The sequence below is a fragment of the Sparus aurata genome, chromosome 21 (genome assembly GCF_900880675.1).
Source record: "Sparus aurata chromosome 21, fSpaAur1.1, whole genome shotgun sequence".
NCBI lineage: Eukaryota > Metazoa > Chordata > Actinopteri > Spariformes > Sparidae > Sparus > Sparus aurata.
In genome coordinates, this window is record NC_044207.1 from 34,453,834 (window position 1) to 34,481,444 (window position 27,611).

Below are 27,611 nucleotides of genomic sequence, written 5' to 3' on the forward strand. Positions count from 1 at the left end.
TTTTATATTTTACATTTCATCAACTGACAGGAAAAATTTCAAGGAAAGTTTTTTGAAAGCAAGTAAGAAAAATCAGAATTGTTTCTCTGTGAGCAGTTCTTCTTTTTATCTTTTATGAAAACTACGGAAGCCCTGAGGGACAGTTAAGAATGTATATTTTTCCTGTCAGCCTGTCTAAGTCTGATTTAAACTGATCTCTCTCCTGTGTTCATGACCTGGAAAATGGTGGGAAAATGATTTTGTGGGGATTTTTTTTGTGTGAAAAAAGAAAAAAATCAGGAGAAAATATTTATTTCTTCCTGTGTGATCTGAAAAATGAAAACATTCAAAAACTCAGTTTCAAAAGATCATGTTTGAATTCAGGACTTTTTTAAGGATAATCTTTATCAATTCCTTGATTTTTCTTACATTGATAACATAAGAAAAAAACACAATTTTCAGGAGATATCTTTTGTGAATCTGAGAGTCAGAAGAACATGTTTTCTTTTTTTTCAACTGAAAACATTTTTTCTAAGGAAAAAAAAGATTAATATTTGAAACTGAACAAAAAAAAGACTTTCTCTACGAGAAAAAGAAGAAAAAGTGAAACAGAGTGGTGGAAAAATATTCAGGAGGATCTTCTTTTCTTTTTCCAGGAGTAAAAAGATCATGCTTGACACTGAGCAGAAATAAGCGATAACATATATTTTTTCTTTTTAACCTAATTTTTAACAATAAAACTTACAAAAAAATGTTTTAATAGTTTTGTCTATGGAAAAATATTTAATTTTCATGTGTGAAACCGATAAATAAATAAAAAGTTTGGCCAGCAGAAATTGTTTTTGTAATATTCATTCTGACCACAAGAGGCTGAAGTGCTCCATTACCTCATGTTTTTAATAGAAATTCAACTTAAATTTAAAGAACAAAATTCCTTTAAAAAAATATCACTTGGCTTCACACCTGAAACTTCAGTTCTCCAGAGAGAAACGATTCCAGCTGTCACTCGAACACAAATCTTCTGCCAAATGCTCTGAATGTGAAAGTGAATGTGAATAAAACAGGAAATAAAAAAGACGAGCGCACAAGATTTCACATTTTAATGATTCTGTTTCACAGACAAGCTTTACTTAAAAACAAAAACACTCTGCTTGCATGCATGAAGGTCCCGGTATGTACATGTTTGTTTCAGCTCACATGAGCTCCAGCAGCTGTTTACAGTTCATACAGTGCAGCTCAGCCTGTTCACTGCCGGCACACGGCTCATCTTGTTTTTACATTAAATAACACTTCACTCTTTTAGAAGCAGACGTATTCTTCATTTTTTATCCTTTTATGTTGTTCCAGTGTTCTGTGCAAGTTTTCTCGCTGTGTTTAAGACCCAGACGTAGTCAAACCCGGTTATAAATGCAGTAAACTGTAAATATTCTTCCTCTTGTTTGCTACATATGTGGTCCGTAAGCTCAATACTGGCCGAAAAATCCTTCTTTTCTTAAAGCAGAGTCAGTGAAGAAAGCTCATCTTCCCTTACAGTGAAAATGATCAACAACAAATTAAAAGTAAACATGACGTTAGAGACAGAGTTTCTTTTGTCACCGGAGCACAAGACTTTTAATTCTGATTCTGAAATCGACCTTCAGATATTTGACTTTCATTCATTCGATCGAATTCTTCTCGTGCGTCTGGGAGTCTCGGACAAAATGTGCAACTTTGTGTACAGATATCTTCCAAAGTGTCGATACAGAAACAGCTTTTTTTAAGCAGCACTTTTCCAGTTCCAGTGTACATGCAGGAGGCCGATATCAGAAACTGAGGTGCATTCGTAAGGTTTGAATATACAAAGACAAATAAAAACCAAACTGGCTGCATGTGTAAGGCAGAAGTTTCCCTCAGCGGCACGACAGGAAGGAGAAACGCTTCATCTTCACAAGATCCTGAGGAGACACAACCAGACGAATGACACACTGTCGCCTTCATCATCAGGACATGACATCACACTGTGACATCACACGGTGACATCACACTGTTACCTGTTAGGTCAGCTGCTGTATGAGCCCTTTTTCTGGATCGTGTTTATCATCCAGCTCCTCGTCAGAGTCTGAACGCGACAGAGAGACAAAGATACAAAACAGAAAAATCAAGGAACAGTTTGAAAAAATACACTGATTCACGCCAGACGCAGAAGTATGAGGTTGTTTCTTTGGAGTTAATGTCAGTGAGAGTCCACAGACCTGCCACAGACTCCGGTGGAGAGTAGAACTGTCCGTCAGAAACTGGACCCGGATACATGAGAGGCGCTCGCTCTGTGGCGTCCATGATGGACAGATATCCTGAAACACAGAGAGGACGCTTCGTGAAGGAGGCGTCGGTGCAACAGCGAGAGAACGACGTACGAACTCGTGCGACTGTGACTCACTGTTTTCGTCTTCGGCCTCCTGAGGCAGAACTTTGAAGTCGAGCAGCCACGTTTCTATCCAGGCCAACACGAAGGAGATGATGGGCAGCAGGTACCCGAACGCCCCCTGAGAGAGCAGCTGCACAACAAGATGAAATAACACGATTTAAGATAATTAATTTGTTTGTTTTTTTAAAAAAGGTTAAAATAAAATAAAGGGTGTTCAAAAGGAACATGTACAGAGCAAGTGGGATTTTCAAATTTCCAATGGTCCTTGAACTAAACATGCACTACAAAAATGCTGTAAAGAAAAATATACAAATCTAAATTTAAAAATGTTGTTATTTCACATTTAAAAGTTTGTCAGAAATGAACCATGTGTTTGAACTAAAACTCAAAAATCTACTTTTCTTACAAATAGCACTTTTAAAAAACATTAAATTCTGCGACCTGATTGGCTGAGAGCAGCAATTTTTGTGTAAAATAAATTCAAATAATTCAACTTGCAATGTTCCTTTTTATGATTTATGGCATCATAGCTGTGTTAAACTGCACAAAAGACCAGTGCAGGAGTTCGATATTGGTGTGAAAAAGTGCCTGAGTTTCTGCGCGTTAATATTATTTAACAATGTTTTACGGCCGGTGGAAACAAACAGAAACGCTTGTGAAATCAAAAGTTTCAGATATGAATTAACAATGAGTGAAGTTGAGATAACGAGCAGCAGGTGGAGCCAGACTCTGAGATGTTTTCTTCTGAAAACTAAACAGCTTAAACATGATTTTTCTCCATCATTATGAGTCTTACCTTTGATAAAATGACTTTAACGATCAAGAAAGCACAGCTGACCGCAGTGGTGATCTGTGGAAAACAGAGGAGACACAGATCAGAGACTGATAGAACACAATATATAGCTAGACAGGTGGCAGGGTCCGCCACATATAAACAAAGTAAAAACAGAATAAACTGCGTCGTCCTGTCAGGTCAGTTTGTTTAGAGTTTATTCAGTCACGAGAACAAAGAGAGTTTGATTATTTAGTACGTTTATATTCAGTCAGTGAAGATCGTGTTTGATTGATTTTTATTTTTATAAAAACAGTCTTGATTTCACTTCACTGATAAACATCTGATATGATGATCTCCGGGTGGACAAATTAATAGAAACACCGTACAACAGAGTATCAGTGAACCAAAGTTGAGTCAGGACTTCAGTTCACTTCCCACTCAGTCAGTCAATCAACCACACAAACAGAAACTACAATCATTGTTCAATCCTCCATCCATGAGTGGAATCTTTCAAAACTTTCACTGTTCTGATGTTGTCTGCAGGCTGAAGGAGTTATGAATCTCACCACAGCTGAGGTGAGTCCTTTAAGAGGATCAGGTGCTACTGTGCGCCCCAGAATATCACACAGAGAGTTATAAATATAATGACCCACAGCTGGAACATGTGCCAAGATGATTTTTTAAGATACATAACATAATTTAAAAATGACAGCTTGTTCTGTTCATACATTTGCTGGTTTTCTAGAAGCTGACGCAGACAGGAGGGATTCAAATTAAAAGTAAAAACCTGAATGAAAGAGAATCAAACTGTGATACTTCCACGAGGCTTCGCTGAAAAAACACTCAACACCTCAGACTCAACGACAAGGAGCGCCGAACAACTGCGTCAACAAAGAGGAACGAACATTAACGACCACGACGGGAAACAGGATGTTTGATTAGCGACACCGCCAACCTCAAAAATAACTGTCAAGTTAAATCAACACGTCTGAGTCTCTCAAGAGAAACCGCACAGACTGTGCTTCACACTGACACTGTGTAGTTGTACTCAACATACTTATATATTTATATATCATGTTTAAATTGTTATATTTATCAGTCAGTCAATCAGTATACATGTCACTGTGCAGAGAAATACGCACATTGAATGCACCGATCTTTGTTTTGTGTATTCTCTGTCTTGCGTTTTGTTTTGGACTGGACAATAAAGTTATTCTAATCAAATCTATATCCTTTATATTCACTGTGCAAGTATTAAAAATTGATATAACAGCATCCACAAGTCTTATCTGCAAGCATTCCTTCCCAGCAGCGCCCTCTGCTGACACAAATAAAGATGAATATCTGATGGTACTCACTGCGATGGCCCACCAGTGACGGAGCTTACAGACGGCGTAGGCCAGGATGAGCGTGGCAAACCTGAAAACAGCCAGGAGCTGACGGAGGAGAGGGAGGAGAGAGGGAGGAGAGATGGAGGAGAGAGGGAGGAGAGAGAGGGAGGACGAGAGAGGGAGGAGGAGAGAGGGAGGAGAGAGGGAGGAGAGAGAGAGGGAGGAGAGGGAGAGGAGGAGAGGGGGGGGAGGAGGAGAGGGAGGAAGATGGAGGAGACACAGGGAGGAGAGAGGAGGAGAGAGGGAGGAAGATGGAGGAGAGATGGAGGGAGAGGAGGGGAGAGAGGAGGAGAGAGGGGGGGGGCGATGGAGGAGAGATGGAGAGAGAGGGAGGAGAGAGGGAGGAGAGAGGGAAGAGAGAGGGAGGAGAGAGGGAGGAAAGATGGAGGAGAGAGGGAGGAGAGAGGGAGGAGAGAGGGAGGAGAGAGGGAGGAGAGATGGAGGAGAGAGGGAAGAGAGAGGGAGGAGAGAGGGAGGAAAGATGGAGGAGAGAGGGAGGAAAGATGGAGGAGAGAGGGAGGAAAGATGGAGGAGAGGGAGGAGAGAGGGAGGAGAGAGGGAGGAGAGATGGAAGAGAGAGGGAGGAGAGATGGGGGAGAGATGGAGGAGAGAGGGAGAGAGAGGAGGAGAGAGGGAGGAGAGAGGAGGAGAGATGGAGGAGAGAGGGAAGAGAGAGGAAGAGAGAGGAGGAGGATGAGAGGGAGGAGAGAGGGAGGAGAGAGGGAGGAGAGATGGAGAGAAGAAAGATTACGAGGTGAGCAGTGAGTGACAGGAAGAACTGGAGATGAAAACCAAAAGGAGGAACGAGTTCATGGAATATGATCTGGTCTGGTTCGGTCACAACTTACAAAAATGTCGAAGAAGGAGGCATGGTAGTCGTAGTGCAGAACTTCTTTATTCAGCTGGCTCTGAATGCCACCGTTCACCTGTGACACACAAAGTACTGATTTAAAAAAAGACACGACTCTGATAACATTTCTTTGTTTGTGTCATTTCATCATTGAGAGCTTTGCACTTTAAACCACTGAAAATAAGACGTATCTTGCAGGAAAATGCTTTAGTTTGTTCAGCTGCCTCAGCAACAGAACGTGATGTTTTATTTATTTAAATTTGTAATGTGAACTAACGAAAAGGCTTCAGTTTATCTGAGGGGACAAATATTTTTGTTTAAAGGATGGATTTGGCACAACAGACACTATTTTCCCACCACAGCTGAAGAATTACAGCAGTTTGATCATTTAAAGGAACGTAGGAGGTGAACAAACGTAAACGTTCACACCTTCAGTAAAAAGCCAGAGGTGACAAAGTCCTGACATCCTGTCCTCCAGTAGAAGTTCAGATACTGATGTACAAACAGACTCTGGTAAAAGTAGAAGTACTGATTCAGCTTGTTTACTCCAGTAAAGTAATAGATTACAGGCTCTGACATGTACTCAGAGTATCAGAGTAAAAAGTCTCCCTCTGAAGGACATTTGTGCTCAAAGCTAACTGAAGCTCACGTCATATTAATAGAATTCAAAGACTATTAAAGTTAAAGGTAGAATCAGTAGGATTTGTCCCAGCTGTTCCTGAACGCACCACAAAGACAGTTGATTGTTGAGTCTCATTCCCAGGACGTCAAACAGACACATGTTGGGTTGGTAAAGCGTCCCGAGCAGCAACAAAGAGAGAAAATCAGAAACTCTCTGCAGATACGAGACACTAACACGCCTTTTCTCCACATTCCAGTCTCCCTCTCTGTCTGTTTACGCCTTCTTATGGCTTTTACGTCTTTGTCTCGTCTCGCTGCGTCTGATTGGTCCACATCAGTCTGCTGATGGTGGGAAATAACAAGAATCCATAATTCGCCTCAGATGCATCAAACTAAAGTAACGAGGCTGTTGTGAAGCTGTGAGGAGGAGAAAGTTCAGATGTTGAGAGGGAAATAAATACTCCAGTTCAGATACCTGAAACATGTACTGAAGTACAATAACAAATGATTTGTGTGTCATTACTTCCCACCTCTGGTAACAGACAGGAAATGTAAAGTTCAGGCTTTGCTTGACTGGATGAGGTTTATTCAGCAGCGGTCTCATCAGTATGAGTGGAATGACGTGTTTGGCAGGAAGTTCCACTTGTGGTTGAAAATGTCTCTGTGGCTGAACTTGGCTCTGTGTTTTCCCGACCCAGCGACGACCCGACGTGTGTCTATAAAGTCTTTATGTTCAGTTTAATTCTTAACCAGAGAGATTAATTATTATTCAAGTTAAAGTTTTGCATTAGTCATGTTCACAGCGAGTGCAGTGACGCAGGATTCGGCTACTAAATAGTTTGTTATATTTAATAGATAATCTTAAAAGGAAATTACATAACAAATGATTTGTAAACAATAAAGAATATTACTCTAAAGCATTTAACACCACTGACACAGTGAGGACGCAGCTCTCACTCAGGTGTCACTACATAAAAATGTAAACAAATACCTGTTGTTAATATGTCGTTCGATTAGCGGCTCTTTATCTTCGGTCTCGACTGAAATATTAATATCTGCTGGTTGAATTCTGCAGAACTGTGACTGAGATTATCTTCATTATTTTTTTGTCAGCGTATCATATTCAGATAATTTGCAATAATAATTTCTAAGATCCCTTCGTAACGTCTCAAATTGATTGTTCAGTCTGACCAAAACCCCAAAACACTAATTTCACAATTTAAAAAAAGTCCGTACCCGGTCAGAACAGAGAAACGAAATAACCAAACTGCCCACATTTACTGGTACAGTCAGAGAGGGAAGGTCGGCAGATTTCCAAAAAGGGAGGAAAATCTTGAGAACACACACAAGTTCCAGTCCGACAGGTTGACAGAAGGAAAAGCTCTGTGTTATGAATGTGAGCACGTTTACTTTTCGATGTGAGTCACTCCAACGTCCTTTCAAATACAGTAACACAAAAAGTGTGTGCATGTGTCAGTGTTCACTGTGCTGAAACTGGAGCATTGTGGGAATGTGTGCTGCAGTCACAGCACTTCCTCATTCAGGGCATTTTATGGCTTCGTGACCTCGATTTGCTGCTGCAGCACCACCTGACTGCCGTCTGCTCGACCTTGACACAATTCAAACAAAACTATTTGACTATAAAATACAATAAAAGTCCAGATGACTCTCCCATGACACGAACCTCCCTACAGCTACAAACTCAGTCATGTTGTTTAACAGCTGCACAGAGTTTAGACAGATCATTCTGATCATTAATGAGTCGCCGTCTATTTCTCAGTTTTGACAACAACTGCAGGACGAGATGAAGGATGGAGGGGAGAGTCAGAGAACAAGGCTGTGCGTCTGTTAGTTTCCCTGTTAAATAGTGTTTCTCTCTCTATGGCTGCGTGCAGTAATGATGAATGTTTGGAAACAAAGAATATTTCGCTTTCTTTCAGCCTAAACACACCTTGCATAGAAATGCATAGAAAACATCTATTTCTACACATATCTGTAATCACATACCAAAAATCATGACCATCTCTCTCCTAACCCTTTAAAATGATTGGTTGTCTCCCATCGTGTCTTACATTGAGCTCTATGATCCAGAGCAAGGTGATGAACAAGAGGTCGAAGGTGACGAAGAGGCAGAAGGTCCTCCTCACGTCAGAGATGCACTTCTTCTCGCCGGCGTCGTACGACTTCACCCCCGCATAGATGGGCGTGGTGTTGATTGACGACACCGCTCTGCCGGTCAGCCGTGAATCGGCGCTGCTACTGCATCGGCTGTCCATCCCCCCTGGCCACGCCCCCTGAGCAGGGCCAGCCCCGCCCACTGGTCAACAGAAGGTGGACTCACAGGTAGAGACGGAGGAGGCGGGTCATCGGAGCAGGAAGTCAGACCTGTTTGTTTAGTGGATGTGGACTGTGGAGGTAAACTTCATCACAGCATCTGCAGAGAGGAAGAAGCAAGAGATGATGATACAGTGTTATTTCAGAACGAGAGATTGTTGCATGTTGCATTTGTGTTCACATGACAAAAACACGGCTGACAACCAAAGCTCCCCTTCAGCGCCGGCTGCCAGCAAAAAAGGCTAACGACTTGTTTACATCCAGCCAGCTACACATTCTTTAAATTCTAATAAAATAGTTTTAACAAGCTGTAATTCACTATGCGAGTGCACGTTAAGTCAAGCAGCTTCTGTTTTGAAATAATGCGAGCGCGATAACAAAGACCCGGGTCTCAGATAGCTCTATTTCAGACAGACATCTTCAACTCCGACCTTGAGATCAGAGCTGCCGAACAGAAACACAGCCTCTGATTGGTCGACGGATTCAGCCAGAGGACTAAAAAAGGATAACAAATCGATACGATTCAGAATATGTTGCCCATGATAACTGTGAAACAAACTGCAAGACAACCATCTAATAATACATGATTCCTCTTCAGTTACATGAAATCTGTGTAAACGAAGAAGAAAAAACTTTCACAAAATCTGTCATGAACTGACTGAGATGAAACAACATATAAAAGACTGCCTCTCTAACACTGACTGCAGTTTGTCCGTGTCCGTGTGTGTCATCACTTCAATGTGAAACAGCTGTAAACTGATAGAAGGCTGATCTGCCAATATTTAAATCTGTGTCAATTAAGTTAACACAAGTATACACCACAAGGAGTTATGAAGAGGTGTCACTGGTAAGTCAAACTGTCAGGGGAATCTGTATCGAGCTGCATGATTTAATAAAACTATAAATGTTTGGTGCCAGTTGTCTCACAGCCACAGTGGACGGTTAGCAACTACGCTAACAACGAACACAAACACCAGAGATGTCTCTACTGGTTTCAGGCTTTCCTCCAAAATGTTGAGCCTGCTGAGGTCCAACAATGCTGTGTTCATGTTTTTGTATAACTTCAGGACAAACATCACGTCTGATTAACACGACCCAGACAAACAATAGTGTTGTTACTGTCTGCATTATGACCTTTGACCGTATTCTCCACTTGTGTTTTATGATGTCTCTGTTTCAGGAAGTGGGAGTAATCATATTGCTGCACTAAGTTTAAGTTCCTCTGACACAGAGAAACTAAAGTAAAAGTAGAAATGTGGTTTAACCAGTTTGGTTCCAGTAGATTTTTTCTCTCTCCTCATTATAAACTTGCTGTGTTGTCCCACGTGATCTAATGATTTTCATATATTCAAGAGGGAAACCAGCTTCTTCTCTGCGTTACTTGTAAAACCACAAAGAACATCTGTTTCAGCTTTAAACTTTAGACTTACAGTTAATAAATCATTTTATTAAAAAAGGTACAAAGCTGTAATTAAAGTTTCAGCAGCTTTAGTGAACACACAACAACTGACATATAAACTCAGAGCTCCAACCTGTAAATGATTTGTAAATGAACTGATGTACTGGAAAGGATTTAGCAACATGCGGCAATATCATAGGAAAATACAGCAATAAACCAATTTACTGCAACTCCAGGGAGAAATTTTATGTACTGTAATAAACCCTCAAACACAAACCCTCCACTATTATAACTTAACTGATCAGACTGCTGACGGGAAAAGAAATTACGTAATTTCTGAAGAAACATCGTCCAAATGATCTGATTCCAGTTTCTAAAATGTGAATAATGTCTGGTGTACTTCCTCCTCTATGACAGTAAACTGAATAATTACGGGTTGTGGACAAAACTAGACTTTTGATGACAACATCTCTGGCCACAGTTTGTGACATGTTTGTTTGCGTCTCCCTCTCACTGTTACTAACTCGGGGAGAAAAACTGATCATCTCTACAGTTCTCAGCCTACATATTAGTTGACTTACTGGTCACAGGATTTCTACAGATTAGTGGATTTCACCGAGACATTCTTGAAACACTTTCTCCTGTGTAATCTTCTCTGTGCAGATGAAAGCGGTCATGCAGAAGAAGCTCTTTAAATTATATGCTTATTGAAGACCAAAGCATATTTGTGATTATCACTGTGCAATCAGAGCTGCTGCTGTCCTTCCCTGAGAAGCTCGACTAACGACCAGCTTATTCCTCATTAGAATAGCATCCAATTACTTAGATTACATTTCTCAAAAGCTGCATTAATTGATTGTTTTTTTGGGCATTTACTTAAAAGTAAGAGGGACAAAACAGGCGCAGATGTTCATGTGTTTTTCATGTTGCGCTTAGTCTGATTTGTCAACTTCCTCTCTGACTCTCTCCTGGAAGCTGCAGTGTCAGGCTGCCAAATGAAACATACCGTTGCTTTGAATAAACTTCTGGGATTTATCTGAGCTTGAAACATCGCTGGAAACATTTAGGATAATATAAAGTATACAACTCAACAACAACAACAAATATGTATACATAAATGTAGACATCTTAATGGAAAATCCTTGCATATTGAATGTTTAATCAAAAGTAAATATATGTGCTAGAGAAACTGTTCCTGTAACTCTGTTCATCCTCACCTGCAGAGGAAACTCAGGGTGTCACAGTGTGGACACACCTGCATGATGTCATGCTCAGGTGAGGACTGAAAGCTGTGACACATGAGATACTGTGTCCGGCTCTCCAGGCCCAATACATCGGCCGAACCCTCCAATATTACAGCACTAAAGAGCTCGTTGAATGCGTGTACAGTGCTGCTGTCTGTCTGTCTGTCTGTCTGTCCTCTGCAGCTACACAGACACACAGGAGGAGTTCAGCAGATGTTGGCTGCAGCAGGAAACGCAAAGTGCAGCACCGAGGAGGCCAACAACAACAACAACAACACAACAGGACCGCCCAGCGTACACAACATACATAAACCGACGTGTTAACAAATATCATATATGAAATAATGAGATAATATGACACAGAAAGCCGTGGTGCCATAACGTTAATAACACCGACGTGTTTACCAGCAACGTTCAGCTCGTTTGTCAACTAGCTAGCTAGCTAGCTTGAAGACACGACAGGTAAAGCCGTTTGTTTACAGTCTCCATCTTGGTCCTTACCCTTTAAACTCGCTCCCTGAGGCGTTTTAATTCTCTGAATCAGTCCTCGGAAGGTTTCAGTCAGCAGGTTTCAACCTGAACGCTGCAGACGAGTCATCTGTTTCCTCCTCGTCTGCTCGGACAGGATGGAGGGAGGCGGGATATGAAATCACCGGCGCGAAGGATTCTGGGACATGAAGTCTGTAGCTGTACAGGACCAACGGTTGTTCTTCTTCTTCGTCATCATCATCATCATCATCATCATCTTCTTCTTCTTCTTCTTCTTCTGTGTCTTGTTGTTGTTATAACAGCTGTTGTTCTTTTTCTTCTTCTGTTTGTTAATATTATTTTTGCTGCTCTTCTTTTCTTCATCTTGTTGTTGTTGTTGTTGTTGTTCTTCTTCTTCTTCATCTACATGTTTTTCCACGACAGTTGATTACTGGCTTAATTTTTTTTTCCTTGTGACAATGCAATTGACAATAAATATAAATAATGATGATAAATAAATGAATACATTTATATTCATATAATAAATGTATATATATATATTTATTCATTTCGTTCGTTCGTTCGTTTTCTTCCGCTTATTCATTTAATTTTTTTATTTACATTTATGTTATTTATTGTTTTGTGTCTCATACATGTAACAGCAACAACAAAGTTTAAACAGATAAATAAATTAAGAGATGTGATGCAATATTATACATTCAATCAAAATAAAATGAAGGGGAGATTAATAAATCTTTTTAAAAATGTAGACTAGAAGTCTGGTAATAAGCTGATAACTGCTTGATAACTGCTTTTAATTGTCAAGGTTCTGATATGGAGTTGGCATAAAGATATGACCTATATCATTGTGTTAAATATCAAAGTTGGACTTTTTATCTGGCCGTTTCATTTTATGAATGAGAGATGGACTATGTGTTGAAATATGAGCTTACCTTAGAAGTAAAAAATTCTGCCTACCTGATTTTAAATGGATATATATATATATATATATATATATATGAAAACAATTATTTTCTGGCACTTGTCTCAAACTTTATTTAACATCTTCAAATAACAAACAGGTGTCATTATTGTTGCACACATCTCAAAGTAATTTCAAGGATATCAAAGATAGAGAACAACCATCTGACACGCAACCAGAACACAACCTGGTCAAACTGAACTTCAGTTGGTAGAACAAACTTCATTCAAAAGAAAACACCCTGAAAGAGTTTTAAAACATATAGATTCAGATTTTGTCATGGTAAAATTATGGAGGGTGAACAGTAAACACCCTGGATTCACTGTCATGAAACAAACCACCACCAGGAAACTTTGTATTTTGAGCAGCTTTAACCTCCACTACATCTCTGGTCAGCAGGATGACGGCGCCCTCTTGTGTCCTGCATCAGTTTTCACAGTTCACTTGTTAACCTGCTGTGATGTTCACTGCAGGAAGACATGTGGAAACTTCACTGAGCCTTTGGCAGCTTCAAACAACATCAGTAAAGACACATTTAAATATATGGAACATCACTAAATCTTAAATGCAAATGTGGTAATAGATTTCCTCACATATGTACAAAATGATGAGAACTAAATAGGATTACTGAAGCTCTGCTGCTTTCTCTTGTTAGACTCATGCAGTGGTGAAAAAAATAACAACATAAAAATAGATGAATATAGAAAAAGTTTCAATTTCCCGCAGACAAATGTCAGTTCAGCTGAACAAAAGTCATCATGAGCAGTGAGAGCCTCCATGGTTAAACAGACACAGGAAGGAGCGCCACCTAAACACACTCAGACATTTACACAACAACAGATGACAAGATGTCAAAGTACCGCCCACAATGTTTGATTGACAGGTGAAGACACAACACAACAATCAGCCACAAACATGAAGACAGAATAAGTTTAAGAGTTAAAACTCAGAATTTAACTCACTGACCCTTAAATGACTTCTGTCTATTTGACTTTACTGAACTCAGCAGAGTCTCCAAATGTGTAAAAAAATCGGAGTCCAGCATAGAGAGGCTGAGTGAATGTGGTCTGGACTCTGTGGAGGAGAGTCATGGTTTCAGAGACGCTGTAGAAGGACAGAATACCTGCACTGTGATCCAGGAACACTCCAACTCTGGAGGACCGAGGACCTGAGACGGGAGTTTTGACTCTGTTGTGTACGAATTTATAAAATTTATTACAATCTAACATCCAAGATGTGTCATTGTATCCAAATTCAGGCTGATTCAAGTTCCCAGATCTGCTGATATTCTTGTATGCGACTGCTACATGAATTCCTCCTCTCCACTCCACCTCCCAGTAACAACGTCCAGTCAGACTCTCTCTACTCAGGACCTGAAACCTTGCACTGAATCTGTCTGGGTGACTAGAATAAGACTGTTCTTTTGTCATTAAAGTTGCTTTTCTGTTCCCTTCAGATAATAACAGCTGTGTGTGTGCTGTGTTTGGATCCAGTGTGATTTCACGTGAATATCTTAAGAATCCAGCTCTGGTCTCGGGCTCTGGTTGTGGTTCTGACAGTAAAACATCCACTTGAGTCACTGTCAGTGAGATGTTGGTCCATGTCTCTCTCAGGACGTCCTGTAGTTTGTCTCTGACCTCTGACACAGCTGCTGTCACATCCTCAAAGTAGTTGAGAGGACGGATCTTGATGCTGGATGAGTGTGTAGACTCACTGAGTGCTGACAGTGAGGGGTAGTTGTGTAGAAACTGGTTGTGATCCTCTGTGTGTGAGAGCTTCTTCAGCTCAGCGTCTTTCCTCTTCAGCTCAGTGATCTCCTGCTCCAGCTTCTCCTGAAGCTCTTTGACTCGACTCACTTCAGTTTCCTGCTGGGATCTGACCTGCTGCTTCACATCAGAGCGTCTTTCCTCCATGAGACGGATCAGCTGGGTGAAGATCTTCTCACTGTGCTCCACTGCTTTATCAGCAGAGCCATTGATGGCCTCCACCTCCTGTTGAAGCAGCTTCACATCTTCCTCTCTGTCCTGGATTCTCTGCTGGATGTTGTGTCGACTCCCCTCCAGCTCTCTCTGCCTCTCAGTCCTCTCTGCTGCAGCTGACACTGTGTCGTGGCCTTTATGTTCGTCCACAGAGCAGAGATAACAGATACACTGCTGATCAGTACGGCAGAACATCTTCATCACCTCATCATGACGAGAGCAGATGTTCTCCTGGAGCTTCTCTGACGGCTCCACCAGCTTGTGTTTTTCATAGGCAGGGATTTCAAAGTGAGGCTGGAGGTGTTTCTCACAAAAAGAAACAAAACAGACCTGACAGGACTTGACAGCTCTCAGTTTCCTCCCCGTGCAGACATCACAGGCCACATCTTCAGGTCCAGCATAGCAGAGATCAGCAGGAGCAGCTTGGAGTCCAGTCTTCTTCAGCTCCTCCAGTAAATCTGCAAACATGTTGTTTTTCACCAGGACAGGCCTCGGTGTGAAGCTCTGCCTACACTGAGGGCAGCTGTGGGTTTTCTTCTCATCCTCTTTGTCCCAGTAGCTTTGAATACAGTTCATGCAGTAGCTGTGTCCACAGGGAATAGTCACCGGATCCTTCAGTAGATCCAAACAGACGGAACAGCAGAACTTTGCTCGGTCCAGCTGATTGTTTTGCTGCGCCATTTCACCTCCGAGTGTCAACGACTGTCTGAGATTCACTTTCTGATAACTGAAACTGGTCTGAGCTCTGATCTGAACAACATGTGTGTCTGCAGTGAACGGGGCTCGTCAGCTCTCTCTCTTCCTGGTTACACCCATTTTCAAAGTGCAGATCTGAAGGGGAGGGAACAAGGAAATATAGTGACAGAGTGGAGCTGCTGTGTTTGAGAGCAGGAAGAAGAGGGAGGGCTGATCGGGCTGTGCTTCATTCATATTTCCTGATATGTCTGCTCCTGAAATTCAGATGAAAATAATGGTACTTTTAAATCCATTACCTTTATCTGACCGCTGTAGTTACAAGTTACTTTTGACATTAACATTTGAGATTAAAACACATTTGTGGAGACTAAACAAATGATTTCTAACTGATTTTGCTTCTGACCTCTTAGAGAAAAAGCAGTTGGGGCATTTTAATATGTTTCAGATGTTAATTAGGTGTTTGTAGATCGACCAGAGAGAGATTGCAACAAAGTAGTTCTGACCGAGCAATCTGACTTGATCAATTAGATATTTATAACGTGTTCAAACCGGCACAACAGCAAACATTAGACTCCTCTCTGCAGGGTTTTCTATACGCGGAAAGAAAACAAGACGAAAAAACGTGTTAATTCTGCAAACAAAAGTCTTTATTTATGATGTAGAGCTTCAGTTTGTTCATCAATGAAGTCTGATTAATGACACCTGTTCAGTGATTTCATGAACAGATTCAGTTCATCCACACAATCAGTTTGTTTATCCAGAATCTCAGCGACGTACAAGAAAATAATGAGTCTTCTCTTTAATGAATAAAGTCATGATGATTACAGCTTCATAATACATTGTCCTACCTCATTTGATATCCCAAGCAAAGAAAGGTAAATGTGATCATAGATAGATAGATAGATAGATAGATACACTTATGATAAAGGAAGATTAGATAAAAACAACAACATGCAAACACATCAGTACAAATATTCAACACACATTTAGAGCACAGAGAAGTTTATATCTTCATGCAGACAAATGTCAGTTCAGCTGAACAAAAGTCATCATGAGCAGTGAGAGCCTCCATGGTTAAACAGACACAGGAAGGAGCGCCACCTAAACACACTCAGACATTTACACAACAACAGATGACAAGATGTCATACTGTTTGACTGACAGGTGATCTCTAAAGTAAGAAAATGTCCTCAAATGTCTTCAGTCTGTTTGAGATTACAGAACTCAGCAGTGGTTTCATAATTTGAAAACCCAACTCCAGCATAGAGAGGCTGAGTGAATGTGGTCTGGACTCTGTGGAGGAGAGTCATGGTTTCAGAGACGCTGTAGAAGGACAGAATACCTGCACTGTGATCCAGGTACACTCCAACTCTGGAGGACCGAGGACCTGAGAAGGGAGTTTGAACATCATTGTACCAAACTTCATAACCGTTTCTGTTGCATCTTAATGCCCAAGATGTGTCATTAATTCCAAATCTACATTCATCAGAGCTCCCTGTTCTCCTGATATTCTTGTATGCAACTGCGATGCCAATTCCTCTGTCTCTCCACTCCACCTCCCAGTAACAACGTCCAGTCAGACTCTCTCTACTCAGGACCTGAGCCCAAACAGTGAATCTGTCGGGGTGACTAGAATAACCTTGTGGTTGTCTCACTGATGTTACTTTTCTGTTCCCCTCAGATAATATAATCTTTGTGTGTGCTGTGTTTGGATCCAGTGTGATTTCACGTGAATATCTTAAGAATCCAGCTCTGGTCTCGGGCTCTGGTTGTGGGTTTGACAGTAAAACATCCACTTGAGTCACTGTCAGTGAGATGTTGGTCCATGTCTCTCTCAGGACGTCCTGTAGTTTGTCTCTGAGCTCTGACACAGCTGCTGTCACATCCTCAAAGTACTTGAGAGGACGGATCTTGATGCTGGATGAGTGTGTAGACTCACTGAGTGCTGACAGTGAGGGGTAGTTGTGTAGAAACTGGTTGTGATCCTCTGTGTGTGAGAGCTTCTTCAGCTCAGCGTCTTTCCTCTTCAGCTCAGTGATCTCCTGCTCCAGCTTCTCCTGAAGCTCTTTGACTCGACTCACTTCAGTTTCCTGCTGGGATCTGACCTGCTGCTTCACATCAGAGCGTCTTTCCTCCATGAGACGGATCAGCTGGGTGAAGATCTTCTCACTGTGCTCCACTGCTTTATCAGCAGAGCCATTGATGGCCTCCACCTCCTGTTGAAGCAGCTTCACATCTTCCTCTCTGTCCTGGATTCTCTGCTGGATGTTGTGTCGACTCCCCTCCAGCTCTCTCTGCCTCTCAGTCCTCTCTGCTGCAGCTGACACTGTGTCGTGGCCTTTATGTTCGTCCACAGAGCAGAGATAACAGATACACTGCTGATCAGTACGACAGAACATCTTCATCACCTCATCATGACGAGAGCAGATGTTCTCCTGGAGCTTCTTGTACGGCTCAACCAGCTTGTGTTTTTCAAATAATTCATAATGATGCTGGAGGTGTTTCTCGCAGTAAGATGTCAGACAGACCTGACAGGACTTGACAGCTCTCAGTTTCCTCCCAGTGCAGACATCACAGGCCACATCTTCAGGTCCAGCATAGCAGAGATCAGCAGGAGCAGCTTGGAGTCCAGTCTTCTTCAGCTCCTCCACTAATTCTGCTAACATGGTGTTTTTCACCAGGACAGGCCTCGGTGTGAAGCTCTGCCTACACTGAGGGCAGCTGTGGGTTTTCTTCTCATCCTCTGTGTCCCAGTAGCTTTGAATACAGTTCATGCAGTAGCTGTGTCCACAGGGAATAGTCACCGGATCCTTCAGTGGATCCAAACAGATGGAACAAGAGAAAGTCTCTCGGGCCAGATTAACTCTTTTCTGTGCCATTTCACCTCCGAGTGTCAATGACTGTCTGAGTTTCGCTTCCTGATAACTGAAACTGGTCTGAGCTCTGATCTGAACAACATGTGTTTCTGCAGTGAACGGGGCTCGTCATCTCTCTCACTTCCTGGTTACACCCATTTTCAAAGTGCAGCTCTGAAGGGGAGGGAACAAGGAAATATAGTGACAGAGTGGAGCTGCTGTGTTTGAGAGCAGGAAGAAGAGGGAGGGCTGATCCAGCTGTGCTTCATTCCAGGACGATGAAGCTTGAGAGAGACACTGTGTGTTTAAAACTTGTTTACAACAGAGATCATTTCTCTTTAAAAAACACTGATCACTTCAGTTTGCAGGAGGTGAAGTCTTCTTAGAATCAGAAGTTTAATGATGACTCACCAATATGTTTGTAGCAAAAAGAAAAATCAGGTTCTTACTTAATTTCTCTTTAAAAAAATTTAATGTCTAATGACTCACAGCGACTTCACACCACTACATTTTGAATCTCATCTATCAGTCTAAAACATGTTCTGATCTAAAACATGCCAACAAAGTGAGCGGAGCTGCTTTAACCTCCAATGCATCTCTGGTTAGCAGGATAATGGCGCCCTCTTGTGTCCTGCATCAGTTTTTACAGTTCACTTGTTAACCTGCTGTGATGTTCACTGCAGGAAGACATGTGAAACCATGCCTACAGTCCGCTATCCACGCCCCCTGGCAGTGCATCGTCCACTACTCCGCATCCAGCGTCTCCAGCCAGACACTACCAAGTGCACTACCACTAGCAACTTCACCCATGCAGAGGTTGCAGTCTTCCCGCAATACTCCAGTTGATAGCTGGTCTCCCAGACACCGTGTGTCTGACCAGCCAGCCTCCCAGTGCCCAACCAGCAGCTGCACAGCCACCAACCCAAGACTCCTGGGTCCGTCTCCTCTTCCCACTACATCCATCTCCGACTGGACAGTTGCCAACCTCCAGCTTGCCATTGGGGAAAGACCCATCCCATTCCATTCCATCCGACAAGCCTCTACTTCTACTTCCACTGTGGCCGCCACACACATCCCCATACAGCCCGCCACAGTGGAAATTCAATCTCCTCCAGCCACTGCCGGGTGGTGGGGAGCAGGTCGTATCTCCCCCATGTCTCACCTGTCTCACCTCTTTTCCTCATTCCTCTCTTCCCTGTACCCGCAGGCTGCACAATCATCCCTTGCATATGCATTCCTCCATCCCAGCATCCTTTCCTCTTCTCTTCATTCCACTTTATTCCCCACTAACTACCTACTACCTACTTATTTCCACCAACCAATATCAACCACGCCACCCTGCACACAGCCAGTGCTACCACAGGCCAGGGCTCATCCACTGCGGGTCTTTCCCAACTTCCTCCTTTTCTATCCCTCTACCAATCCTCCCCCTACATCCCCTTGTTCTTCTGTTCCCACAGCACCCTCTACCTTCACTCTGGCTTCTGCTACCACTCCCATCCGTCCCCCTTCAGTTACATGACTCTCACCCATTTCAACTTCCCTCAGGCAGCAGATCCTATGAGGTGCAATGACCTTACCCAACTTTTTCAGCCATCAAGTTGCCCGTATGTCACAACCAGGGAGCTCCCTACACCCTCCAGCACAGCCCAGCTCAGGCAGCCTTACCTTCACTTTCCTGGGAACTCACTGCAATGGAGTCTTCCTTTGCCTTCTCACTCTACCGGGACACCAGCTTCTCTTTCTTCCCTAACGGAGGGCCGAGCTGGACGACTACCTCTCTGCCACCTTGGACCTAGCTCTGCAGTTTCAGCGGCACAAGTTTTACTCTTACCATGTTTTTTTCCTCCTAAGCCTCAGGCCATCTCCACTAGTTCAACCAGAGCACCTACTTGGGGGCCCTGGACTAGGAGCTCTATTCCCGCATATTCACAGCAAGGATGTCCCTGTTTTGCAACCTTTGCGAAGCTCCTTCACACCCAGCCACTGAATTCTTCATCACTGCCCCACTTCCCCATCGTCTTGCCCCATCCACATTTAATAGTCTGGCACCCGCTACATTGAATTCAAATCCTTGGAACAAAACTTGGATTCCATCCCTACACCAGCCCCTCCGTTTTCAGCCACCATCCACGTCTGAACCCTCAGTTCTTCCACCTCTTCATCTTGGAAAACAATCTTGAACAGCATGTCTCCTTGACTCTGATATCCGACGAGCCCATGTCAAGAAGACCTTTGTAGGGATAATGACACCCTGCAAGATGTGTGCTCATCGAGATGTACCCCAACTCTGAGTCTCAATCTCCCTGGTTCCTAGACCGCCCAGAAACTCTACAACCTTACACAATCCCCTCTCCTCCATCTCGATCTTGACCCCCTTCCCCTTTTCATTTATCTGCCTACCTCGATCCCCTTTCCGTACATCTAATGCACTTGACCCCCCTTTGCCAACCGTCCAAGGAACGGGATCCCCCTTTCCCAACCATGCAACACACTCAACCCCGCTTTTCACACCATCCAATGCACTCACCCCTCCCTTTTCTGACCGCCTAATGCACTCAGCCCTCTTTCCTTCATCCACCTACTTCAAACCCCTTTTTCCTTCATCCACCTGCCTCAAACCCCTCTTTCCTTTATCCACCTACCTCAAACCCCTCTTCCTTCATCCACCTACCCCGAATCCCTTTCCATACATCCAACGCACTTGATCCTGTTTTCCTTCATCGACCCACTCAAATCCCTCTTTCCTTCATCCAATGCACTCGCCCCCCCTTTCCTGACCGCTCAACACACTAAGTCCCTTTTACTTCATCCGCCTACCTCGACCCTTTTTTCCTTTATCAACCAAACTCAGAATTTAATTCACTGTCCCTTAAATTACTTCTGTCTATTTGAGTTTACAGAACTCAGCAGTGTCACCATAATCATAATGAACACAAACTCCAGCATAGAGAGGCTGAGTGAATGTGGTCTGGACTCTGTGGAGGAGAGTCATGGTTTCAGAGACGCTGTAGAAGGACAGAATACCTGCACTGTGATCCAGGTACACTCCAACTCTGGAGGACCGAGGACCTGAGACGGGAGTTTTGAGATTGTTGTGATAAAAGTTATAACTGTCATTGTCACAATTTAATGACCAAGATTTGTCATTTCGACCAAACACGCATTCATTCCCTGCTCTGCTGATATTCTTGTATGCGACTGCTACATCAACTCCTTTTCCTCTCCACTCCACCTCCCAGTAACAACGTCCAGTCAGACTCTCGCTACTCAGTACCTGCCACCAATCAGTGAATCTGTCTGGGTGACTAGAATAAGACTGTTCTTTCCTCATCGATGTTACTTTTCTGTTCCCCTCAGATAATAACAGATTTTTGAGTGCTGTGTTTGGATCCAGTGTGATTTCACGTGAATATCTTAAGAATCCAGCTCTGGTCTTATTCTCTGGTTGTGGGTTTGACAGTAAAACATCCACTTGAGTCACTGTCAGTGAGATGTTGGTCCATGTCTCTCTCAGGACGTCTTGTAGTTTGTCTCTGACCTCTGACACAGCTGCTGTCACATCCTCAAAGTGCTTGAGAGGACGGATCTTGATGCTGGATGAGTGTGTAGACTCACTGAGTGCTGACAGTGAGGGGTAGTTGTGTAGAAACTGGTTGTGATCCTCTGTGTGTGAGAGCTTCTTCAGCTCAGCGTCTTTCCTCTTCAGCTCAGTGATCTCCTGCTCCAGCTTCTCCTGAAGCTCTTTGACTCGACTCACTTCAGTTTCCTGCTGGGATCTGACCTGCTGCTTCACATCAGAGCGTCTTTCCTCAATGAGACGGATCAGCTGGGTGAAGATCTTCTCACTGTGCTCCACTGCTTTATCAGCAGAGCCATTGATGGCCTCCACCTCCTGTTGAAGCAGCTTCACATCTTCCTCTCTGTCCTGGATTCTCTGCTGGATGTTGTGTCGACTCCCCTCCAGCTCTCTCTGCCTCTCAGTCCTCTCTGCTGCAGCTGACACTGTGTCGTGGCCTTTATGTTCGTCCACAGAGCAGAGATAACAGATACACTGCTGATCAGTACGACAGAACATCTTCATCACCTCATCATGACGAGAGCAGATGTTCTTCTGGAGCTTCTCTGACGGCTCCACCAGCTTGTGTTTTTCGTAAGCAGGGATTTCAAAGTGAGGTTGAAGATGTTTCCCACAAAAAGAAACCAAACAGGCCAGACAGGACTTGACAGCTCTCAGTTTCCTCCCAGTGCAGACATCACAGGCCACATCTTCAGGTCCAGCATAGCAGAGATCAGCAGGAGCAGCTTGGAGCTCAGTCTTCTTCAGCTCCTCCACTAAATCTGCTAACATGGTGCTTTTCACCAGGACAGGCCTCGGTGTGAAGCTCTGACTACACTGAGGGCAGCTGTGGGTTTTCTTCTCATCCTCTGTGTCCCAGTAGCTTTGAATACAGTTCATGCAGTAGCTGTGTCCACAGGGAATAGTCACCGGATCCTTCAGTAGATCCAAACAGATGGAACAACAGAATTTTGCTCGGTCCACCTGATTGCTTTGCTGCGCCATTATACCTCCGAGTCGCTACCACTGTCTGAGTGGCAGTCTTTAGATCAGAGCTCAAAACTATTTTGGGCTCCGATCAAAACAACAGGTGTTTCTGCAGTGAATGAGGCTCGTCAGCTCTCGCATTTCATGGTTACACCAATTTTCAAACTGCAGAACTGAAGGGGAGGGAACCAGGAAATATACTGACAGAAAAATAAATGATAGTTCTTCACACAGAAACACACTGTAGTGAACCTGAACTGTACAACTGGGAGCAGAAACTGAAAATAGAGAATAATCGCTCTTCAAAAGAGTCAAACACTGAAGATTACTAACCTTAAAATAAGAGCAGAGTCCAACTGAAACAAACCTAAACTATATAAAATCAATCAGTCCCTTAGAGCCTGAAAGTAAACATGTTTCTTCACTTCATTTCTCTTAAAAAAATCTGATGTCCATAACGAATCACAGCAGTTTCACACCGTCAACCATTTTCATTTTAAAGCTCATCTATCAGTTTAAAACATGTTGTGAACTAAAAGCTGCAGACAAAGTGAGCGGAGCTGCTTTAACCTCCACTACATCTCTGGTCAGCAGGATGACGGCACCCTCTTGTGTCCTGCATCAGTTTTCACAGTTCACTTGTTAACCTGCTGTGATGTTCACTGCAGGAAGACATGTGGAAACTTTACTGAGCCTTTGAGTGAAATTAATTGACATTCAGCATGTTGTTAAATCTACGTCACTCATGTTGATGTTGGAATCAAAGTCTGAACATCTTGTTGCATTTGGACTTCACGTCCTTCTGATGTTTATTCCCTCTGAATGAATGCAGCAATCCGTACAGTCAACAACATGAAGATACAGTTCTTCTTACAGTGTGAGTGAGATGTGAACAGTGCAGCAGTTTTTACCCGTAATGGTGCAATAAACTCATTTGAGGATTTTGAAGGGACCCAAATTGTTGCTGTTGCTAAGGAATCTTTCACTAATTAAGATTTAAAGTTTTTCATTTAACAGCAAATACATTTCAAACAAGGACCTGAACATCCTCAGTTCATAAAGTCATTAAAATACCTCAACGTCTTAATTTCAGGTCCAGATATGTGACTCCGGGACCAATCAGAATCAATAAATATGGGTCTTGGCTGACTAACATCATTTAAGTGAGGTGCTGCCTCCTGTCCTTTAGCATTATCACCGCTACCAGGGACTGTTTCTCACTGTAATTCCTGTCTGCTCGTGTTAATGAGGCACTTCATTTGAGTGATGGAACATTGGGATTTATCAAACTGCGAACAAATTAAGCAATAAGCCAACTGAAGGCTTCTCTGAAAACCAAAAAGCGGTATATAGCCTGGTAGCTTGGACTCTATTATCAACTGGTGGCAGCAAGGAGTGCGAACTACACTTTTTTTTTTAGCTAATCATTTAAACCACTTTGTACTTCTTGACGTGAGCTCATTTGTTATGTGACAGCTTGCAGGTCTCACCGGTCCTCATAGCAGTTTTAGCAAATTAACAAACAGTTTTATAACACACTCGACAAAAGCTGCATCCGAAATCACTCCCGTTATCCAGTGATCATATTCACCCTGCACCTTTTTAATAGTGAATGAGTGGGCGAGGGAGTGATTTCAGACTCAGGATGCTGTTAAGTGTCTGAGGTCAAAGGTCACGGCCGGTTGGGCCTCAGCAGGCGGACTCGGCCATCCTCTCGGGCCGAGCTGATTGACAGGTGCTGGGCGGGGTGAAGACGTTGGGGTCGCTGATGCCCAGCTGCAGGTTGAAGAAGCGGGTGGAGGTGGTGACGCTGCTGTTCCTGGTGTAGGTCTCCTGCACCGGGTAGCAGTCCTTCAGGGTGTAGACGCCCACCCAGGTCTCATCTGGAGGACAGACGAACAGACGTTACGGAAGGAGAAAAAGAAGAAGAAGTAGAAGAAGACGAAGAAGTAGAAGAAGGAGTAGAAGAGGAAGAACTGATCTCAACCTGTCAACGTCAGCATTGAACACACTGATCGTTTCAGCTGATCCAACCACTGAACTAGTGATCACATTATCACCAAAGTCCTTTAACAAATCACATGATTTTAGAGTTTTTGAGTGAGGAGAAACGTAGTGAACTTTGTGAAAAGGTGTCTAAAACAAATTCTTAATTATTTGGACCTTTTTGTAAATTCAGCAAACATTTGACATGAAGATATTCTCTTTATTTGTGTAAAAAAACATTGTGCCTGTTTGTCCCCAAATCTGATTTCCAGAATTTCCAGCAGCAACCTTTGCTTTATGTTGTTTTTTTGGATTTCATTTGATTTATATATTTTTTCCAGGCTCGTTCTCTGTAAGTTAGTGTTATTAACCAGACTTACGTTGGCGTGCCGGCTTCCTGTCCGACCACTCCTGAACCTCCACATTGTCCCCGGGCCCTCCGATGAAGTACTGGTCCTCGAAGGTGGAGTTGTCAGGGATGTCGAACGGATCCCAGGCCTCCGTCAGAGCGACCTTTGAGCAGTCCTTGGTCTTCTGGTCAATCTGGAACATCACCATGCTCTGGTACAAGTAGATGTACTCAAAAAACCTGGAGCAGATGGAGAGAACGAGAGAGGAGGAGGATTTAAAGCGACTGGTTTGAACATTGTTGGAAACAGAACTATCACCAGGATTTTGGAGATGTTGTGGTCATGTGTCCTCCTGTGAGGGAGATTCTGAGGCCTGTCAGGCAGATCGAGACTATAGTTTGAACCAAAACTAAAGCTTTTATTCACTTTAATTTAACATTTTAGGAAATATATATATCAGATGTTGCGAGCGAACTCCCGCATTTTTTCCCCAACATTTTGCTGCTAGACCAGGTCTACACAGCTGAAGGTCTAAAATAAATAAAAATAAAAATACATTTATTTGCAACTTTTTGGTACCTAGTAGATTTATTTTCTGACTAGATTTATTTGCAAAACTTCCCAAATGAATGTGTTTTTGTTTAACTAATTTGCAGAAAAATCCTTTATTTGCAAAGTTGAAAACGCAAAAAAATCTAAAAGCAAAAATGTCACTAATAAATGTATTTCTGCAAGTATAGTTTTTCATGTTCGTGAACAAACCAGCAGAGAGAAGTGGAAGGCTTTGCTGATAACGTATCAGATTACAAGCAGCTTCCTCTGAAGCCACAAGAGGCTCCGCAATAACCGTAAACATGCTTTGATGAGGAGAAATTAGTGGAGTTACCCTTTAATGACATATTGGTGCTCTGGCTGAACATGAACTTTAGAGTTCCAGCAGTATCTCAGGAACACTGCTGTCTAAAATATCCCTATGTTGAAGCATGAAGACTTCAGTGGATGTAAAGATCTGATCCACAGACTTGAACCACATTTAAAAACTCAAAGTAAACTGGATCAGCAGGATTTGTCCTCGTTAACCGGCCAGAAAATATTTCACAACTTCAGTCCTGGCAGACGTTTGTATTGGTTTATTCTCGCAACAGCAAATAATCCTGACAGAGCTGCAGGGTAACTGCAGGTTATCAAACCGAGTCCAACAGGAGAGAAAAGTGCAGACGGGACACTGAATGAAAGAAACATCCTGTAAATGTATAAAGTAGAATATAAAAGTAATGATGAAACAATCTGAGACCCTGTTCAGGTTTTACAACAGTTATTATTGATGACCGATCAGCTATAAGCCATAAATAAGAACAAGTGTTTTATTTATGCTGAAAACCAACATAAATTATTTGTTCTTTTTATCTAAAGACACCTGACAACATTTGGGTTGCCAGGTTGTAAAAAAGCCCCATTGACTCACTCTAGAAAAGGGCTGCAGACGAACTCTTAATCCTTTATTAACACTAATACCACAAATGTATAAATGTATTGATGGCTTGTGCTTGAAAGTAACTTTAGTAAATTATTTCTTAACAATGACCATTAATTAACCTTTATCATAAAAACATGGCACCATGTCTGTCGTCTTCCACCAGTGTTATCATTATTTATTACATAAATCACAACTATAGATTTTATTCACCCATCTTTATATTTTATTTAACTTATTTAACTAACAAGTACTGATTTAAAAACAAACTAAATAAACAGACTCAATAATCAAACTCTCTTTGTTCTCATGGCTGAATTATGACTGTTTTACTTTGTTTACATGTGGCGGACCCTGCCACAGTGTTTCCTCTGAGAACAGCTTGTTTATACAGTCATGGAGATAAAAAACACACATACTTAATTTGTATTATTACTTTAATACTGTCATAAAATACTACAATTCTCAGTCTGAATGTATTCTCTGTGGACGTCATTCTCTAGATATCAGAATCACATAAGTACCGACAGTAGAGATTTTTCTAATAAATAATAAATGATCCTGATTGGAAGATTCGGGCCTATGACCCAATAATAATAACGGGTTATTAGATCATCACGACAGTTAAACCTTCTTATCCTGAGATTTAAATCTATTTCTCACACACGAGCTGATCAGAGCTCAACGCGGGTCTTACTTCTGACACGGGGTGTGTTTCTTGTTCTGCTGCAGGACTCGGATCCGCTGGTTCTGGCCGTCGTAGGAGACGGCGGCCCGGCTGTTCCTCCCGGTGCTGTGGTCGTACAGAACCCACCTGCCCTCCCACTGCAGCGGGGCGAGGCAGGGCCCGGCCGCCCGGGAGGCGTCCTGCCTGGGGAGGCCGAGGACCGACGCTCCGGCGGCGGCCACAAACACGAGCAGCAGTCGCTGCATTGTTTCCAGAAGAACCGGAGTCCAGTTAACGGATCCGGTTGCTGTTGTTGTTGTTGATGATGATGATGATAAAGATGATGATGGCGCCACCTGCTGCTGCAAGCTGCACGCTGATACACGTCAAGGGGTTTCCGGTAGTGGTTTTCAAAATAAAAGCTCGTGTGGACTTTTTACATTTAAAGTCAAAAAACGTTTTTTTTCTCCAGAACTTCAATAAGAATAGATAAATAAGTCAATAGACGCAATCAAACAAAACCGCAGGGCCACATAATAAATATATACATAAATGATATTCAGTAAATGAAGTGAAATTGTTAGAAAACATTAAAACAGCCCCAATTTATC

General features: G+C 42.6%; 4 protein-coding genes across 4 annotated transcripts; all 4 read right to left on the bottom strand.

The window, feature by feature from the left end:
- Positions 1-1,064: 1,064 nt before the first annotated feature.
- stard3nl (STARD3 N-terminal like) lies at positions 1,065-11,660 on the bottom strand. Its single transcript, XM_030403903.1, has 9 exons — positions 11,499-11,660; positions 8,093-8,454; positions 5,398-5,475; positions 4,517-4,594; positions 3,180-3,233; positions 2,396-2,513; positions 2,211-2,309; positions 2,010-2,077; positions 1,065-1,913 (listed from the first exon to the last, which is right to left on the bottom strand). The coding sequence occupies exons 2-8, from the start codon at positions 8,294-8,296 to the stop codon at positions 2,013-2,015; spliced, it is 696 nt and encodes a 231-aa protein (XP_030259763.1). The 5' UTR covers positions 8,297-8,454; positions 11,499-11,660; the 3' UTR covers positions 1,065-1,913; positions 2,010-2,012.
- Positions 11,661-12,505: 845 nt separating this feature from the next.
- On the bottom strand, positions 12,506-20,826 carry LOC115572847 (uncharacterized). The gene is given in 3 exon segments (XM_030403302.1): positions 12,506-13,481; positions 13,483-15,203; positions 16,316-20,826. Coding segments are annotated over 3 exon segments (3,483 nt in total). The 5' UTR covers positions 18,002-20,826; the 3' UTR covers positions 12,506-13,405.
- A 16-nt stretch (positions 20,827-20,842) lies between these two features.
- Positions 20,843-23,195, bottom strand: LOC115573199 (tripartite motif-containing protein 16-like). The gene is made up of 2 exons (XM_030403889.1): positions 21,134-23,195; positions 20,843-21,049 (listed from the first exon to the last, which is right to left on the bottom strand). The coding sequence occupies exons 1-2, from the start codon at positions 22,539-22,541 to the stop codon at positions 20,865-20,867; spliced, it is 1,593 nt and encodes a 530-aa protein (XP_030259749.1). The 5' UTR covers positions 22,542-23,195; the 3' UTR covers positions 20,843-20,864.
- Positions 23,196-23,302: 107 nt separating this feature from the next.
- epdr1 (ependymin related 1) lies at positions 23,303-27,394 on the bottom strand. The gene is made up of 3 exons (XM_030403906.1): positions 27,031-27,394; positions 24,890-25,098; positions 23,303-24,406 (listed from the first exon to the last, which is right to left on the bottom strand). Exons 1-3 carry the CDS (start codon positions 27,264-27,266, stop codon positions 24,213-24,215), a joined length of 639 nt encoding a protein of 212 aa, XP_030259766.1. The 5' UTR covers positions 27,267-27,394; the 3' UTR covers positions 23,303-24,212.
- Between the last annotated feature and the right edge of the window lie 217 nt (positions 27,395-27,611).